At 47.2% G+C, this 19552-nt stretch overlaps 4 protein-coding genes across 4 annotated transcripts; 3 read left to right on the forward strand and 1 right to left on the reverse strand.

Moving 5' to 3' along the window:
• Positions 1–1082: 1082 nt before the first annotated feature.
• On the forward strand, positions 1083–2459 carry ACHE_11544S (putative C2H2 finger domain protein; the record flags this gene model as incomplete). Its single annotated transcript, XM_043276125.1, has 3 exons — positions 1083–1245; positions 1313–1686; positions 1734–2459. 3 exons carry the CDS (start codon positions 1083–1085, stop codon positions 2457–2459), a joined length of 1263 nt encoding a protein of 420 aa, XP_043132664.1.
• A 2326-nt stretch (positions 2460–4785) lies between these two features.
• Positions 4786–5169, forward strand: ACHE_11545S (TMEM14 family protein; the record flags this gene model as incomplete). The annotated part of the gene is made up of 2 exons (XM_043276126.1): positions 4786–4788; positions 4837–5169. The coding sequence occupies 2 exons, from the start codon at positions 4786–4788 to the stop codon at positions 5167–5169; spliced, it is 336 nt and encodes a 111-aa protein (XP_043132665.1).
• Positions 5170–14886: 9717 nt separating this feature from the next.
• Positions 14887–16502, reverse strand: ACHE_11546A (uncharacterized protein; the record flags this gene model as incomplete). Its single annotated transcript, XM_043276127.1, has 2 exons — positions 14887–15537; positions 15594–16502. The coding sequence occupies 2 exons, from the start codon at positions 16500–16502 to the stop codon at positions 14887–14889; spliced, it is 1560 nt and encodes a 519-aa protein (XP_043132666.1).
• A 448-nt stretch (positions 16503–16950) lies between these two features.
• On the forward strand, positions 16951–17723 carry ACHE_11547S (uncharacterized protein; the record flags this gene model as incomplete). Its single annotated transcript, XM_043276128.1, has 2 exons — positions 16951–17542; positions 17614–17723. 2 exons carry the CDS (start codon positions 16951–16953, stop codon positions 17721–17723), a joined length of 702 nt encoding a protein of 233 aa, XP_043132667.1.
• Between the last annotated feature and the right edge of the window lie 1829 nt (positions 17724–19552).

Consider the following 19552-nt stretch of genomic DNA (forward strand, 5'->3'; position numbering starts at 1 on the left):
CTCCATTTCAACAATACCATCATCACACACTGCACAAATATTACCATACCTGCACAAATGCTACCCTCTTACAAATTTTAGGATGATGTGGCAGAGATAATAGTTCTTTGATGGCTGGGTACATTCTTTCAGTATCTGCACAAGGACAGTTTGACAGCTCAACGCCATACAAACAGCCGATATTGACAAACCAGCGCCGTAGAAGCAATGTAGGCAAACAAGGGCTTAACTCTCGTCGCACAGATGTCTATAAAGACCGCTCATCGCCTGATTAGATTTCTCTTCTTTTCTTCTCAGACTCGAAATTCTCGTTGATGGCTACACTAGTTCAGATAGGAATATCATTTCGTTAGTATCTACCAGTTCGAGCCCGTGACACCTTACGTCACGGCGCGACCGCTGGCAGCATCCAGAAGCTGAACCGCTGCACTAAAAGCAAAAGACTAGGATGTAGATCCAGGGGCTCCACACTGCTCTCATATATATCAGGCAGGAATCACGAATCGGGCAGGAGAGGCTGTGCGGCGCATGCCATAACACGTTAGATTTCTAGTTAGCTAAGTCTCAGAGTGCGGTGCACTTACTGTGTATCCGCCAATGCCGTGTGGTGTTCCAATAATCGTGCAGGTTCAAATATTCATACTGATATTGTGTGGCTGGGTATGTCGCCCCCACCAGGCTCTGTGAGACAAGTAAATCAATAAAGTAATGATTAGAGAAATAAGCCCAATTGAGTAATTCCCGGAGCATGATGGAGCAAAACCATGACGGAGAAAATCATATTGGGAAGTCAACAATCTGTACTGCACAAGGCCGATATGGCTGGCTACCCAATTTAGGCAAATTGATGATATTTTCCTCTCTATATAACTACTAACTAGTTAACTAGGGCCAATGGCATCACGTAATCATCACGTGACTCCAATCGATATTCGCCATCCGCTTTTGCGACTCAGTCCGATTCCTCCACGCGTTGAACGTCACGGCCGCCCCTGTACTCTCTCAATCGCACCATACCATCGACCCCCGTCTGTCTCGAAACTTAAGCTCGGCTTCAGACAAAAGGAAGACTCGCCACCGCAATGGGAAAGAAGCGACGAGGACCGACGCTCGAAGAGCTTCTGGCTCGCCCGTGGTGCTATTACTGCGAGCGCGACTTTGAAGATCTCAAGATTCTCATATCGCATCAGAAGGCAAAGCACTTTAAATGTGAACGATGCGGAAGAAGGCTAAATACGGCAGGAGGTTGGTTTTTCCTTCCCTCTTTCTTTCCGGCTTCATTGTGAGCGTGTTCTAACAACTACGTAATTAGGACTTTCGGTGCACATGAGCCAAGTCCACAAGGAACAACTTTCCGCTGTCGACAATGCGCTTCCCAACCGGTCGGGTTTGGACGTTGAGATCTTCGGTATGGAGGGTGTTCCCGAGGACATCATCCAGAGCCATAACCAGCGCGTCTTGACGCAGTTCCAGCAGGCGGAGGCGGAACGGCAGGCTGTGACGGGGAACCCGCCGCCGGGAACGGGAACAGGCCAGCCGTCGGCGAAGAAACCGAAGGTGGAGAGTGTATCGGAGATGAAGAAGCGTTTGGCGGAGCATAGGGCGAAACGGGCAGAGGCTATAAACGGGAGTAGTGCTGAAGGCACACCGGTTGGGGCTGGGCAAACGCCTACTACGGGTGGATTTGTGAGTTTACCTCCGCCTTTCGAGATACTGTTATACTGACTTGTCAGGGTCAATCACCGCAGAGTCCCGCCGTTGCCAACCAGCAGTTCTCATATCCGCAGCCGTATGGCGCCGCTGCTACTGCTACTGCTAATCAGCCTTATCAGCAGACAGCCAGTCCGGTCTACCAGAACTACTCTCCTGGAGGCCAACCGCAATTTCCAGCGCAATATACTCCGCAGTCCTTCCAAGCCGGAACACCTGGCCAAGCGTTCCCGGCTTTTGGAACGACTCCTACTCCTTCCCCCTTCTCACAACAACAACCGCAACCGCAAGCACCCCAGAACATCGCCTCCCCGCAAACTACGCCAGGATTTACGCCACGGTCCGGTAGCCTTCCGACAGCTCCCAGCCTCCCCCAACGACCCAGTTTCGGTGCTCCGCAGGTCAATTCCTACCAGATGCAGCAGATGCATATGGGCCACCCTGTGCCGACACCACCTGGAGCGTCCGGTGCAGAAAAGACACCAACGCCCGGAGCCGCCCCGGACGACCAAGTCGCCAAGCCCGCAGAAGCTTCGGAGGAGAAACCCACCAAGAAAGACAAGTCGAAGCAAGCCCGATTGGTGTATTCTGATAACGAGATCAGTCCGGAGGAAAAGATGGCTGGGTTGTCAAGGTACGCATTCGTTCCCAACCGCCAGGGAGAGACAACAGTGGAGACGGCCCCCCCGTCTACAATCGTCGGGACTATAAGAGATACGGATAACACGACGCTCGATCCAACGGATTAAACATCGCATCGATGTCAATCGAGATAACTATGGAAGTGGATGAACTTTTTCAAATACAATGACCGGTCCATGATCTTGGCCGGAACCAGAGATGGACCACGGACTCCAGCTAAGTTCGACACGTCAGTTCTAGCTATGACTTTTTCTTTTCCTTGTTTCTCTATTTAATATTTCTCTGGACTCATGTGAGCGTGTGTTTATTTTTCCGTTTCCTGTCTACCTTCTGCCCTGATTTGTCAGTAGTTTGGCGAAACCCGGTGCTGCTTGCAAGAGAAGAACAAGAGAGGCTGCTTCAGCTTCTTGAAACAGGCTCTTTAACCCCATCATTCTCGCTGGCGTTGCCAGTCAATGTACCGTTTTCTCACCCGAGCGACCAAAAACATCGATCCGACGAGGAACAAAAAGACCTGGCCATGATCAGTGTTCGCTGGTGAGTTGGTCATCAACTGTTTCTGAAGGAGACTGATCGTCGATGGGAGGAAGATTCGAACATTTTTTGCGTTTATCTATTCGAAGTGTGCGAGTACTACGTTGCTATCGGGAAGACAGTCCTGCACATACCTTTCTGCATCGCATGCATGAGTCGCTTGCTTCGTTCAGCTGTAAGTTTATCTCGCGTTGCAAAGGTAGGCCACCGGAATGATACTCTGAATTGCACTGTTGTAAGATACGCAATAAACGCTTTGGTTTGGACTGTACGGGTACGTAGTTAACTTCGGTCTTTAATGATGCCTTAGCAATGTCGCAGTCGGTTATGGTATAAAGGCAGCATCCCTAGTAACCAGTATGGAGCACTATCACCCCAAATATTATCATTATGTTTCGCCTCATACACAATGGCATGGAATTAAAGATAGGACCTCTTTAAGTTCGGCGACTGGATTGACTGGTAGCGGAGTTTGGGGATACAGTGGAGATTTCCGGGGGCGATTGAGTTTTTACATGCTAATGTTTAATAACTTTTCCGCTCCTGTAATACCCCCTCGTCTCAAATGTGATATCATTGGATTAAATGACACTCCCGTATGATGCTGGCGATCAAATGATGAGAACAATTTGGTCAATTTCGTATCTGTGTCTCAAGAATCCTACTGCAATGGTTGGGTCAACTGGCTCTCGGCTCACTTATCATGCTGTCTAATGTCCAATGCATGCCGTCGAGAGGTGCAGAGAGTCAAACTCGTTGAAGTGTCTGTAAACTGTCATAAAAAGCAATTCAAAAGAAACCTTTGGCATTTGATCAAACCCGGAGATGACAAAATAAATAAGTGTTCCAGAAAGAAACGGTATTGAGGTATGCTGACTCGAAGCTCTATTTCCGTCGCTGGGAATCGTGGAGTGAGGAAGCATGCAGCGCAGACTGTCGCGTCCACGAAGCGGTAGCTGGTGGTGATTAGAATAACAAATATGTTAAACAGAATCGCACTTACACCTTCTATCAGCCATCTTCTAGAATTCCTGATCGGCGAGCTGAGCTTTGTAAATTATTGCCGTCTAGGCAAAGAATTGCCAGTTAACTCCATCAGACACCATGCCGTATATTGCCTTGGCAATCCTTGATGGGTCTTTTATAGGACCTGGCTCTCTCATTGAAGTCCAACCACAAAACGGTAGGCTTGGTGACAGAAACAATAACCGCACAATGTACATATATATTCGATAGCTTGTCCGATGCCGGCCCTAAAACTGGTTTTCTGCTTTGCCTCGACAACACTCGATCGACCTTCATAATTTTGTGCCTGGGACAGCGGAACCATAACAGAGTGTGTAATCAGCATATATGCTGACATCTGTCATAGTTGTCACGCAAACATGGCTTTCTCCGCGAAGGATAAGGTTTCTGGCTGCGAGTTGTCCTAGATGCGTGTCTAATCGGCCTAAGAGTGATATATCGACCAGGTTCTAAAGCGATAACGAGGTTGGCATGCGCAGGATATTGGGGCTTGGGTTGACGAACTCAGTGTATACCATGCATAGAGACAGCACCGACATGGCGTCCGCGAGAGTTTTAGCCAGGAGACAGACAGCAAATGACGAGAGTGCGTTCATTGGTAAAATTAACTGACGGTTAGGAGTGCCTGTTCTTTTGGAGGAATGACTTAAGAGTGAGAGATATCTGGTAGGCGAGCAGTCACTATCCCATACACAGCACCTACGGAGTACTTCGAAAATGGAAATGCCCTAACTAACGTTAGTTAACTCCGCTTAGCTCAGTAATTACTAATCCGATCTTCGTCAATGACACTCTCCACGTTTCCACTGTTTATCGTAGATCCCTTCTACCTCAACCTCATCCAAAGAGTGTAAAAGAATACAACAGCACAAAATGGTAAGTCTCTGCCCTTTTTTAATTCAGCTCCAACTAACACACCGCCAGTCTCAGCCACAATCCCTCCCAACAAACTCCGCCCTAACCCTTTCTCTCCTCACCTCCCTCGGCGGCGTAATCGGCTACGCCCGCACAGGCTCCATCCCCTCCATCGCAGCAGGCCTCTCCGTTGGCGCGCTCTACATGTACAGCTACTCGCGGCTGCGGAACGGCGATACACTCGGCGAAGAACTTAGTTTGTTGGCGTCGGTGGTGTTGGGTGGTAGCTCGGTGCCCAGGGCGATTAAGACGGGAGGTAAGATGGTGCCGGTTGGGTTGAGTATTTTGGCGACGTATGGTGTGGTGGTTTTTGGGAAGGAGGTTTTGGGGAAGAGGGCTTGATTGGTTTATTGGGGTTGGTCGTATGATTTACTTTGATGTAGAGGCATGATGGGACTGTACTGCAGGTGCAAACAAATAGGACTTCAATTAAGCACACCTGATCATACCTTATACTACATTCGTCTCGAGTGATATCTACAGTAAGGAACGTAGAAGATGCAGAACCCATGAGGTAAACGATGCGATACATACGTATAACTACCTATCCGGCTTAGTAAAAAAGCAGACTGGACGACACGGGACAGACCCCTACAGACCCCTACAGACCCCTCCAACCGTCAGCTCATTGCCTTTTCAGTCTTTTAGCCGGCTGCATTTCCAATTCTTGCAGCTTTTGCTTGGTAGTGGTTACATCGGACTCAACGATCCCGTCGGCCGATTGACAGTCAGCCAATATGTCACTGGAGGTTCCAGAAGATGACGGCAATCGACTGAGAGTCGTGACATTTATCCGGCTGCTTTGCAGTGTCGAGAAACTTTTCTCTTTGCTATTTTGTCCATAATCTGGCGTTGCGTAGGGCCGTAAGACCCCGTCTAAAAGACCGTAAGTCATCTAATAAGCATGCATAAATTTGGTTCGTATAGTAGTGCGCCGATCCTGTATGCAAACTAGGGTGTGTTGCAAAACCTTAATATGTCGTCATAATAAGTGACAGATATAGTGTAAGCATTGCCATCAAATAAGGGCTCTTGAAGGCAATACTGTGTTTGATGTATTGCTCTGGGGCTTAAGGTTCCGTTATAGAGAGCTCGCCGCTTGGATAACCTTCCGGACCCACTGGCATCAAGGGCAAAGTTAGGGAGTACGGGCACACTATCCCATGTAGAAGGTACTATGAAACGACTCAGTTCCTGAAATACGTGTGAGTCCATTTGGGCCGAGGACGTTCCATCAAAGGAGTCAGGCTTGGCCTCTGGGAGTCCATCAACCAAAGGCTCCAGGTTATCAAAGACTTGATCTTGTTTGTGAGGAATAGCATCGCTATCCAGAATTGTTGGGAAGAGCTTGGTAACTTTTGTTTTCTCATTCTGTCCTAGTATTCTTTTGATGAAATTCCTCCAGATCTGGTTCTGTGCATTGCACGGGATTCTCAGCTCACATGGCCATGCTCGCCTACTCATAACCACCCTTAAAGCGACAACCGAGAAAAAGAAAAAAGAAAAAAAGCTTAGCAAGAAAAAATACAAACATACAACAGCCGGGATTCGCTGGTGGTCACCCACCCAACTACTAACCGGCCGGCGTGTGGCTTAAGTACGGCTGAGCGGACGGGAAGCCCTGTTCTCCACACCCTATGGTCGTATGTACTAGTTTTTATTGCAACACCGGTTGATTTGTTGCTACGACACCAGGGGTGAGCCTGGGTGAATGCACTATAGAGAGTGTGAACCATCACCCAACATCGCGCAGCGCCGCAGTCTCAATCCTTTGGAATACTTCTAATCCAATGGCATGCTACGATGACTGATCGCTGCCTGTCCTTTTCCAACTTCAAAACACCAAGCAATCTTGGCATCTGCATGATAGGCTAGGGACAAGAGACTGTAAAATAGTTGCTGGCCTCGGGTCCATGAATCATGGTCTGTCATAGCTCTAGGGCTCGGTATGGACAATAAACTTGATTAAACAATAATATGCATATGAAGCTCTACGTCATGTACCTGATGATGAGGGTCCTTGACTCCTTACAAAGCACTACTGCTCCATACCAGCACACTCATCCAGGCAACGGCTAAATTACTGGCGCCATTCCAACAATGGACCCAATGAAAATCGTTGATGCTGCTCCTGACGTGATGAAGTTGCTCACTCTCTTCAAATCTTTGGTTGATGCAACTCACGACACCTACACTGGATCCCAAGACATATGAAATGTGGTTGGAAGCATGGGATACTTATCAAAGAACAAATGATGGTACGTGGCTCTTCGGTACACCGGCCTGTTGATTGAAGCCCAAGCGTTCCGAATGTTGCAACATTCCATAGAAAAGCAGCCGTACTATAAGGAAGAGTATTTCTGGTGCGGTTTGTATGCGCAACTTGAAAATGCTTGGGAAATTGGAGACCCAACAGTAAAAACCCAAGTTATAGATCAAACAAACCATTCCTCAAGGGAAATTGCAATCTTCACATGTCAAAGCTTGGATTCGACTGGTTGCTGCTACACTTGGTCAGGCTCGCTGGACAGGTCTCATCGCGGAAAGACAGCATTATTTTAGGCGATGGAAGAACAAGAAATGTCACAGTAAACTACAACGCTTCAATGTGCAATACCTATGCATGGACACTCTTCCAACAGGCCTGTTAGACAGAGCATGGTCAATATGCAGAGAGGCCCAAATATTCTATGCTGATCTTCTGCTCCGTGAATATTACAGCAAAGGAGGGCGCCTTGAAATTAGACGCCTTTCCGGAGCCCTACTGGATATGGCCCAATGTTGCATCAACATCTCCATCATCAAGCACACATGGGAGAATGACAAACAATTATCAGAAGATACAGAGAGACAGGACCTTCAGATTTTACCCTTGTCAGCCGCATGAATGTTCAGAAATCGAATACAGACGACAGCATGAAATTACCTAAGTTGTTTGAAAAGCGGAAATGCCCTGATGGCACCGAGTCTCGACCCAAGCGGATCTTAATACGGTGACGTGCAGGAGTAGGGAAAACAACTTTGTGCAAGAAGATCATCCATGACTTTCTGCATGCTCAGCTATGGGCAGAGTACTTTGACCGCATCCTCTGGATACCTTTGCGTAGTCTCAAAGGTACAAAAAGTTTGAATGAGCTGCTTCACGGCGAATATTTTGCATTGCAAGGTGAACGAGACTGTCTAGTTTCAGCTCTGCATGAGGCTATATTTGACCCGACCGACCAGAGAACTTTGTTACTCCTTGACAGCCTTGATGAAATCTCTGGGGAGCGGCAGTTTTCTGGAATTGACCTAAAAGAAAAGTTTAAGGACCTGTTAAATCAACAGAATGTCATTGTTACATTTCGGCCATACGCAGTGAGCTCGCCCAATTTGAATTTATTTGATGTAGAATTGGAAACAATTGGATTCCGCCCGGCTGTCACAACCTGGCTTCCCTCGTATCGTACCTAGGGTTCTAGTTAGTTGTATTTCGAGACTGGACACTTACCCTAAGTGTCTTCCAAATATCCGTATGCTCAATGCCCCTCCGGGTCCGGTTCAGTAAGTCGTATGCGTCGATGGATATATCGCCCCCTCCAGGCTCCGTAAGATAATCAACAAGTAGAAACGGTAAAGGTAACGAATAGAGAAACAAGGCCAACCGAGTACGTATACTGGGTTGTTGGTTAAGTGCGGACGAGTCAGAAACTAGAAGGTAACCAATGCTTGATTAACTAGATTGATCGCGAAGAACTAAGCTAAGTACATGAATGAGCGTCCTTATATATCCTTGGGCCTGTATACCAGCTCATGTGCCACGGTGTATACCGTATACCATATGTCGAAATCAAAGGCTTAGTCAGGGTCGAAAGTACGTATCGGGCGTATAAGGGTAAGGTCTCTGATTCTCTAGCCGTGATCTATCTAGAACACTATATAAGGCGAATATCCATCTAGTAGACCTAATTAAGCGATCTTGTGAGCCCTAGTAGTGAATAGAGCAGCTAACTGGGTAAAAGAATGAATGATCTGCCTGTTCAGATGATACATAAATCAGGCATCAACCAGGCATCAGTTGGTATTGTTCGGTAAGGAACCTCTATATTCCGACACACCCCCCCAGGCTGGCTGCTAAGCCAGGCTGTTTTAGACGAATTCAGTAAGCCCAAGCAATCGAATGAAGTTGTGAAATCGCTGGCCGGTCATGATCTTCGTCAGGCCATCAGCGGGCATACGAGAGGTTGGAATCCAATCAATGAGGACGCGTTTTGACTGGGTTTCTTGACGGAGCCAGTGTTGATGAATATCAACATGGCGTAGCTTCGTCTGAATGGCTGGATCATCCTTGCAAAGGATTCGAATAGTCTGCATATTGTCGCATTTGATAGATAGCTGATGTTTGGGATCAAATCCAATGGCATTGAATAAGCGCTTCCACCATTGCAAAGTCTTGCCGGCTTCTGAAATAGCAAGGAGTTCAGCTTCAGTAGATGATGTAGTAATCGTCTTTTGCTTGGATGCTCTCCAATCAATTGGACCCCCATATAGGGTGGCTAGATAGCCTTCAGAACTATGACGGTCTGAATGATCACCAAAAGCAGCGTCACTTGAGTTAACAAAGCATTCGGATGGATCAGTGGCATCTCTATTCACAGTAGCTGAATACTTGATTCCCACTTTCTGTGTGTAATTGAGATAGGCTAGGACTCGGTTAGCGGCCTCAAAGTGCTCCGGTCCAGGGTTTGTCATGAATGTTGCCAAGTGCGATGCTATCTTTGCAACATCAGGACGAGTAGCTATCGCAGCATAGTTGATTGATCCAATCTTTTGTTGGTAATGATGTATATCTTTCAGAGAAGCAGTGCCATTATAGGTTGTGAGCGCTTTGACGGCAGGCGTTAAGGCGTGTTTGTCCTCCATATGGAAGCGACTGACAATCTTCTTTATATAGTCAGTATTGCTCAGATGAACCACTTGGTTGACCCGGTCTTGGATAATCCTAACGCCTAAGAAGACATCGCCTTCTCCTTCATAGCGGAGCTCATATCGTGCCTGCAAGGCAGAGGCGATTCGTTCTGCTTCCTGTGTCTTGTCTGGATGGTAGACAAACAGTAGATCGTCAACATAGACCAATAGAATAACTCCATTTCCTGTAAACAAGCATGGTTCTTCATTGACTGGTTCTAGTCCGATCTGGCGTAAGGTTTGGGTCAATTCGTTTTGCCATAATCGTGGAGATCGACGGAGTCCGTATAGAGCTCGAAGCAATTGTAAAGCATAGCCAGGTTGTGATCTACCAGGTGGCATCTCCACATAAACCATCTCATCCAATCGGCTATTAACAAAGGCATTGATGGCGTCAAACTGCTTCATATCCAGGCCAAATGCGGCAGTGAGTGCCATCAAGGTTCGGAAGCAGCGGGCAGCTAGGGTAGCAGCCCTAGTCTCAGCATGTGTAAGCACTTGCTTGTTTCCTTGCACACACAATCGTGCTTTGACTTTCTTAAGGAACCCCTCATCATCAAATTTATATGCATATACCCATATGGTTGGGATCACATAGGCGTCATGTGGTCTTCGTACTTTGGTCCAGGTTCCCTTGTCTTCTAGTGTCTTCAATTCCAATTCCATCGCATCAATGAACCATTTGCTGAGCGGATTCTTTGTCATTTCTCGATAATTCCTCGGAGCGTCAGGCAGGTCTTTGCGATGGAGTCGAATTGTCGGGATAGAATCTGAAAATGAATCCATCAAATTCAAGGGCCTTGGTGTTTTCTCCCATCCTAGTGAGAAACCCTGGCACATAGCAAAGACATCACGGACCACTGGATTCCTCTTGCGCTTTCCGGTGACGATAGATCCGGGATTGAAATCCGCAGAGATCTCATTAGCTCGCGGTGCAGTGTTTTGACCTCGGCTAGGCTGATCTGTCTGATCTACTTCACCCCCCACAGCAGCTGGTGGGTTGCTGCTTTCTTCAAGTTCAGAAGACAGTTGTGCTGCTGCATCATCAGGATCAGCGTCATCACCATCAGGCGGACCCCTATCGCTGGGTGATGGGATGAAGAAAGCGTCCATTTGAGCAGGTTCAGGTGAGGTCGGCAATGAATCTCCAAAGGCGCCTGGAATTTCCACTCGGCTATCATTCCGTGGAGAATCAGGCATTGGCGTATGATCTGGTGTCATAAGCAGCTGTGACACATCATGGTGATCCAATTTCGGGTCAGATGAATCCTCATTGGATTCAGCATGTACAGTCGGTTCAGTGTGTGAATCAGTATGTGGAATAGAAGGACGTGTCTCGCGATTTCCTTCATACAAATCATCAAAAGTTGGTTCAGCATCCAACTCGGCATCGGCTTCTTGAACAGCGGGTGGTAGTTGAATCGTCTCAACTACCTGCGGTGGCAGGTTAACTGGTATATCCTGTGGTGGTGGTAGATCTGGATCAAAAAACAAAGATTCATCGAAGACGACATCTCGCTCATTGAAGACCTCTTGATGGCGTGGACTCCATATCTGCCATATGTTGGAAGCTATAAATCCAACAAGGTAGCCAATCCAGGCTCGAGGAGCCATCTTTCTACCTTGGGGAACCCGTGCATCCCTGACATAGGCACGGCACCCAAAAACTCGAAGATTGGCTATATTTGGCTTTGTGCCTAGCATGCGTTCATGTGGCGTCGTCCAAACATGCGATCCATCAGTGGTGGCGATCCATGCAGGTGTTCGGTTTATTAGATATGTGGCAGCCTGCACAGCGAGCGGCCAAAGCACTTCGGGCAATCTAGCAGCAATCATCATGGCTCTCATCTTCATGAGAATCACCCCCCCAGCTCTCTCAGGCTTGCCATGCTGCGAATCAGCATAGCGGGCTGAGTGAAGAATCTGAATCCCTTCATTTTGTGCAAAGAGGGCATAATCAAGGCCAAGAGTAGCATCATTATCGGAGAAGAAAACCTTGACTGTGGTGTTTAGCTGTGTCTTTGCCCAATGAACCAATCCTTTAAAGGCTCTGATTAGGCGAACTTGATCTTTGTTTGGCATAGTGACAGCTATATGCCAACCAGTGGCGCTGCATATAAAGTGCAGACAAAAGCGATCTCCATTGTAAGCAGTAGGAGAGTTGCTGAAGAAGTCAAAATAGACCTTCTCCCATGGAGCATTTGCTGGCGGAATAGACCTTCTTGAGATCTGGCGTTGTGATTTAGCGAGGTTGCATGTTTCACACTTTGCAGAGACATTTTTATGACGACATGGGGGTAATGAGACCCCCTCGGTAGCAGCAGTGAGGTGATCAACTGCAGCAGTTCCTGCATGAGCTAAACGTGCATGCCATAGCTCAGCATCAGCAGTTGAATGCGGAGGAAGTTCTGACTTCTTAGAACTTCTTTCTTTGGCGGTCGCGAAGGTGTTTGCAGTGATAGGAGCCTCATCAGCAGGGCTTCGTGGGTTGTATTCAATCACATCTTGGGCATACTTTGAATGCAGCTGACAGATCATTTGGCCCTGGCCATCCTCAAGGCAATTGAGTCTACCATTCAAATAAATTCCTGCTTGTTTTGCCTTGTACATGGATACAGTGTTGGTATGAAGGCCAGGCACATAGGCGACATCCTGCAGTCTCAACGTCACTTGGCCTTCAGGAAGAGTTCCGTAAATTAGAACAGTCCCAAAGCCCAAAATTGGCGTCATACTGTTTCCAAATCGCAATACACTTCCATCCATAGCTTCCTCTAGATGTTGAAAACGGCTCAGATTGTTGCACACATGCGCATCAGATCCTGTATCTGCAATCCAGCTATCTCGGAGTTCGTAGACAGATGAAGATGGAATAGTAAGCGAGGTATGGAGGGCTAATGTATGTACTTTTCCTTGTGGCGGTCCTGCTTGCGGCGCGGGTGCAGGAGTAGGCAGTTGACTATTACCAGTCTCTTGAAGGGCATGATCCAAAGCAGCCTGAAGTGCTGGGTGCTTAGGTTGATTGAATTTGGCTTGTGTAGCTGGATCAGGAGTCCATCCAGCAGGTCTTGAGGCAGGATTCACGTATGGGCAGCCAGTGAAGCGGTGGTTGGCACCACATAAGCAGTTGGTCCGTTTATCAGCGCGTTTAGAAGCCTTGCTGTTTGATGATCCGTTTCCTTCAGAGTGACCCTGGAAAATACCAAATGCGTTGTGCTGTTTCGGGAATTGGGCCTTATGGATGGCATATTGTTGCTCAAACTGGTGGATCTCGTTTGATAAATCTATCTGATCCTCAGAGCAGTTGATAGTTGCGGCACTCCTAATTGCGGCGAACATAGGCATGATTGGTTGAATAGCGCTGTGGAAGTGGATCAAGGCTTGCATCTTGTTAACAGCGTAATTAGGACAATTCCTTGCATCAGTGAGGAAATCCCTCCATTCTTGAAACCATTTTTCAACTGACTTATTCTTGTTCGGCGCTTTGAGGAGCTCGTACTTCTGGTTTAGCTCCAGGAATCGGGATTGCACAGACTGTTGGAAACTAGAACGCAGTGTCCTAATGATCTCTCGGATAGACAGGTTTGAATCCAGTCCCAATCTGTGGTTGCTAGGGATAGATTCAAGAATAGTGGTACGAAGGGCTAAGAAGTCTTTGCGACTTTTATCATGGCGTCGGAGGTCGAAGTCATACTGGCGTTGGTATTCCCTCCAAAGATCCATTATGCCTTGATCATGAAGCTGACGAAGATTTTCAGCTCCCAGGTCTTGGGGTCTAGGTGGAGTAGGAGGCTGAGGCTCAGGCGTATTTCCATCTGGATTTACATACGTCCAGATGTTTCGGGCAGTGGCTATATCTTCCACTTGCTTTATCCAGAACCACCAATCGCCTGGCTTAGCCAGCACGATGGAGACCTTGGCGTATTCGGACATTGTGGAAGCGTAGGCAAGTGCTGATGCGTTCCCTCTGAGGGTATTCGGAGCAGGATGAAGCTCTATAAGCTAAGAGCTTCGCAGCGAATGGGTAGCAATGAAGCGGTTTGCTATCCAGGCGTTTGAACAACACGCAGCGTTGTGTAGTTCAATAGGCGATTTCCGAATGTGTTCAGGGGTAGCGGTACGGCGGTCGCAGGAAGACGTCTATATGCGTAGGAGACTTCCTATAGCTGTTTTATATGCTCTCAACGACTTTCTAGAGGCAATCCGGGCTCATAACTGTCGAAATCAAAGGCTTAGTCAGGGTCGAAAGTACGTATCGGGCGTATAAGGGTAAGGTCTCTGATTCTCTAGCCGTGATCTATCTAGAACACTATATAAGGCGAATATCCATCTAGTAGACCTAATTAAGCGATCTTGTGAGCCCTAGTAGTGAATAGAGCAGCTAACTGGGTAAAAGAATGAATGATCTGCCTGTTCAGATGATACATAAATCAGGCATCAACCAGGCATCAGTTGGTATTGTTCGGTAAGGAACCTCTATATTCCGACACCATATACCATATCACGTGACCTGTTCGGATATCAACTTGATCCCTGTTGCTTCCTGCATATCCATCATCAACCATCATCCAATAATTCTTTCTTAACTCCCCGCGTCATCACGTGAGTCTGACACGACAAGGTCTGTAACACCGGCCCAAGTGCATGACTATTTGGCTAAAGTTGTGAAGGACCAAACAACAGTGGAAGAAATCAGGGCATTTATTAAGAGCCATTGGGTGATTCAGGAACTTGTGCAAATTCCGATTCAGCTAGATGCACTATGCTACAGTTGGTACAAGGGATTGGGTTCAGGAGGTGCACCACAGACCATGACCACGCTCTACCAAGCCATTGAGATAAAGTTGTGGAACAAGGATATCTTGCAGTTAAGGAAAGGAAAGAAAATGGGCAAGGGCCGCTCAATGGCCGCTCAATGGCTCTCGATCCTGAGAGTTGCGAACACGCTCGCAGGTTGAAGGCATCATGGAAGCTGAGATGAAATTGCTTGAATCCCTTGCATTCACTGGCCTGGTAAACGACATTATTGAGTTCAACCAAAATATTCGTGATAAGGTATATGAATTAGTTACTGCAGACTATTATAGTAATAGGAATCTGACCACTTATAGTACATCAGTATGGATGATTCCAAATCTCAATGGCCTTGACTTCGACCTGTGTACTCCAAGTGCCCCGCCATTTGCTTGGTTTGTAAACAGCCTTATCTTCCCCATCTAGCCTGTGCACCACTGTCGCTCCCTTCAGGTCCTTCGCAAACACCAATGCTACGCCGCCGTCTCTCTCCCCAAAGCAAAGTTCTTCTCTGACCACCGACCAACCGGCCCATCCGACATTGCCTCGGAAGATGTCATGGACGGGGCTCAGCTGAAACAGTAGAGTACTATCCTGGTCTATCTGGGGCTTCGGCTGAATTTCAGTGCCGTCGTAGGTAGTATTAGCAATAAAAGCCCCAAATACAGCATTTTGGGTTGCACTTTCGTGTGAGATCTTGCCAGATACAAGAAGAAGAATTGGACCTTCTGAGGTACCAATGGCTGCGGCAAGGCTTGAGGCTGTATTGGCGTTGTCGGCAGGGTCGTATTGGCAAAAGGGACGAAGGTCGTCCCAGGCAAAATTGCAGTCGAGCACAGAAGCCAATTTGGCTAGCTTGGGAAATGTAAGAATCTTTCCTGACTCAGGGATGACCTGTTCAAGGTCGGCAAAAGTTTCCGGCTGTCCCAAAAGGTTGGATGATATAGTATAAAGGGTGTCGAAAAGCAATGGCTAAGGAAGGGAGTTAGCAGTGCTTCTTTATGGAGGATTGTAAAAGTTTAACATACTACTGTTCTGGCAGCTTCATCAAACATTGGCCAAGTGATTCCTGAATCTGTAATGCGATGAAATGATTTCACAATAGAGCCTGCAACACAGTCAAGCCCCGGGAGCTGCTCGTCTGGAAGCATACCACAGTGCCCAAACCGAGCGACAAGAAGCAATTTGACCAAGGCATGAAGTCTGCCAGGAGGAATCATAAGCTCATGAAGACGAATATCGTTCCCATGCAGCTCCTTGGCGATGGATCGAAACTCATCCCGTTCAACCGGTGCTAAGGCCTCGCTGACTATTGGCTGAGTTGAGAAGACCACATCCAAGACATCATGGTACATTTCATCCCCATCCTCATCACAATTAATCCCTGCGTGACGGGAATCTGGGAGCTCAAATGCTCTGCGCTCCGCCTGATGTCGCCACTTTTTCACATCCAGGGGGGTGTTTCTGCTGTCACGATATGTTGCGAGACTCTGGAAAAGCAATCGACGATGATCAGCTGGAGTGCGCCCCCGGCAGTAGTTCCCCTCGCGGTTGACCCAGCAGGCTTTCTCATAGTGGGTCCACGTCAGAGCTCGAAGGAACTCCTCAGCTGTCAAAGTTTCTGGCAGTGGCTGTCGATGAGAAAAGGGAGCTTGTGAGAGGTACTGCAAGATGTTGTACAGGATGGATCCTGCTTCTGTAAGAGATGAAGGAAGCGCTCCGTGGCTGTGAAGGAAAGACAAAAAGGCCGTTTGGCCAAGACGCGGTGTCCCGTCGTCAATTGCGCCGAATAACTGGAAATTCTGATTGAGCTGAGCAAATTCCTCATCATTTGCATTTCCAAAATCCGTCATCCTCTCGCCTACTCGGTGGAGGATGCAGTTATGGTCCATGGCACCCTCTGCGATCCAAGAGTTCAACCGGGGGCTGGATGTCATTGTCGCGTGTCTATCGTATAAATGGCTAAGAATGTATTAAAAAAAAAAAAAGAAGATATCTGTTTGAGATACTGAGACAGGAATTAGATCAAGGATAAGGAGCTATTATAAAATCTGTATGATCTTATCTGGCGTTTCATGAGCCGCGGTGGCTGTGCAAAAGGCTGCGATCTGCCTTGCTTGGCCTTCATATTCAGGCACTTTTTGGGGCCGGATCTGCCCTACAAATTTTATCTTGAGAAGGGTGTATGGCTGACTTCAAACACTGAATACCGCTACAGCACACAAACAAATGCCCGCAGCCTTGAGAATGCCTTGCGCCAGGAGTAGAATTGAAGTGAACAGGGTCTATCTCAAATGAAAAAGATATAAAGCCATTACAATCGACAGCCATCTCTACTTCCTCACTGCTCACCAACACAATAATAACTCAATACATTGACTCAAAATGAAGTTTTCCACTGTTTTCTCTATCTTCCTGGCAGCTCTCTCGGTTGGAGTTGGCGCCAGCCCAATTCCCCTGGACCAACCCGGCGCTATCACAGTACCAAACGGAGTTGTCTCTCGGCCTTTCTACGACGGAGAACTTGACAAGCGAGGTACAAAAAAGCCTGCCACAAGTCAGGAAAAAGGCAGCACAGAACTCCCCACAACAGAAAGCAATACCTACAAGGCCGTGGCAAAGGTTGGCAAGAACCTGCAACCGAATAAATACTATGCTTTCTACATCACCAACACTTTGAAGTCGCCCCCAGTAAAAGAGGAGGCACCTCATATTAACGAGGCACGAAAGCAGCTTGGCTATCAGCATATCTACTACGGCGTTGGCAAGGTCACGAAGACTACGAAGGGTGGTGGAAAGAACAAGAAGGAGGAGTTGGGCTTCGGTGAATCCATGCAATGGGACCTGGGGTTCAAAGACGGGAATGATCACCCCATCACTTATGCCACGCAGAAGTGGAACCCTACCTCGGATAAGAGAAATCTGCATTTTGTGGGCGAGGTTTCTGAGAAGGTAGTGAAGAAACTGGGGGATACCTGTAAGTTGCCAATGATCAATCTTCTATGCATCCGATGATTACCTAGAACGGACGTTAACGGCCTATTATAGCCAAGCAATATGTTAAGGATCATCCTCACTATGATGCAGCGACGAACAACTGCAACACGTATGTCCATGCCCTCGACAGCCGGGTACCCTTGACAAAGATCACTATCTAAGCAAGGGCAAAAAAACTTTTTTATGAGGGGCTGTACATGAAACCATTGTTAGGATTCTTGACGTTCGAATCTCGGGTTTACATTCATGGCGCTTGGGTGTTTGATATGAAAATGCATGTTCCAAAATGATAGTTTGCTCTAGCCGGGTTGCATAACGTCGAATTTAAGAGAGTCCATGTGCTCTATTTTGTTTTAGAAGTCAACAAATATATCCCATCCATTCTGCAGTGATCAGGGGATCTTCTTGTCTTGCTGTCTTCAACATCCGGAAGTCGGTACGATAGACCTTTGTTGGTTTGCTTGGGTGAATTTAGTGTACACAGGACTCGTCACTTATCTCGATCCCTGAACTTTGACCGCATGGGTTTTATTAGCTAGGCCTCCTGGATCTCGGCACGTAAGACAAAAATATTCTTTTTGTCGTGCCTACTGGCCAGTGGCTAAATTAGCATACTGCTCGTTTCGAGCGCAAAAAAAAAAAAAAGAGGAAAACATACAACAGCCGGGATTCGCTGGTGGTCACCCACCCAACTACTAACCGGCCGGCGTGTGGCTTAAGTACGGCTGAGCGGACGGGAAGCCCTGTTTTCCACACCCTATGGTCGTATGTACTAGTTTATATTGTAGAACTATCCTTTGCTGCTTTCTTCTGGCCGCGCGACCAGGGTTGAGTCTGGGTGAGTGCGCTAATAGAGAGGGTGAGCCATCACCCAACATCACGCAGCACCGCACAATTTCAATCTTTTGAAATCCTGCTAATCTAATGGCATGCTACAGCCACTGATCGTTGCCTGTCCTTTTCCAACTTCAAAGACCGAGCTGTCTTGGCATCTGCACATAGCCACAAATAAATCAGGAGTATACAGAACATGAATTACTAGCAACCTCCTTTCTGAGAAGAAACTACCTGGCTGTCTGGTGGATAAGGTAGATCCTTGAATCATTGATGAAAACAAAGAGCCCGCACAATCGGCATATTTTATCGCCAAGACCCGTTGAATCTAGCCCAGCCTCTGCTATATTTCTTGATATAGGTCTAGTAGCCAACCCCAAGGCCATGGCAATTTCCTCTATTGTCAAGGGACGTCGCGCACTAACAATGCTCTCAAGAATCTTTTTAACAGTATCAACTTGATTGGACGGAACACGGTCGAGGATTCTTGCATAAGCAGCGTTCACAGATGAAGGTATAAGTTGAATTGGCTCATCAGCTGGTCGAAGGCTATTTTGAAATGTAGAGCGGATGTCATTGATAGCTATGTGTAACCAGAGATATATGCGATGTTCCATTTGAAGAATCTGTTGCTACAGTTTCTGCTGCACTTCAGGCGAGAGATTTGTTGTTTCAACCAGCTCTTGTACTCTGACTTTGACCACAAGATCGACCTCCTTATAAATTTGGTTATTCTCATGCTCGCCTTGCAGATGGATATGTGGGAATGAATCCGTGGTCTCTCGGAAATTGGTTTTAATCTCATCATAGGGACGGCTCGTAACCAGCAACTTCAACCAAGTTTTCTGGTTTTATACACACTCTGATTATATAAATCATTGAGTTTCTGAAGTAGTTGTTGCTGATCGTCCATACGACATTGTCAAGCGCGTCAAGAACACAAATGGTTTTGTGTGATGTACCTCGTGCTGAAGTTTGTCCCCGTTTTGTTCCCATGATGGTATTGCATGTTGTAAGGCGTTTGGCTGTCGGCTAAAAAGCTGATGAACACACAGTGCTGTAGCAAGGTTGTCCTACTCTTCATTCTCCTTGAAAAAGAAGTAACAAACCGACACTGTTGAAGTCGAGACTCTAAAGTCCTCAATTAATAAGTGAT

Source organism: Aspergillus chevalieri, chromosome 1 (genome assembly GCF_016861735.1).
Source record: "Aspergillus chevalieri M1 DNA, chromosome 1, nearly complete sequence".
NCBI classification, from domain to species: Eukaryota; Fungi; Ascomycota; class Eurotiomycetes; order Eurotiales; family Aspergillaceae; genus Aspergillus; species Aspergillus chevalieri.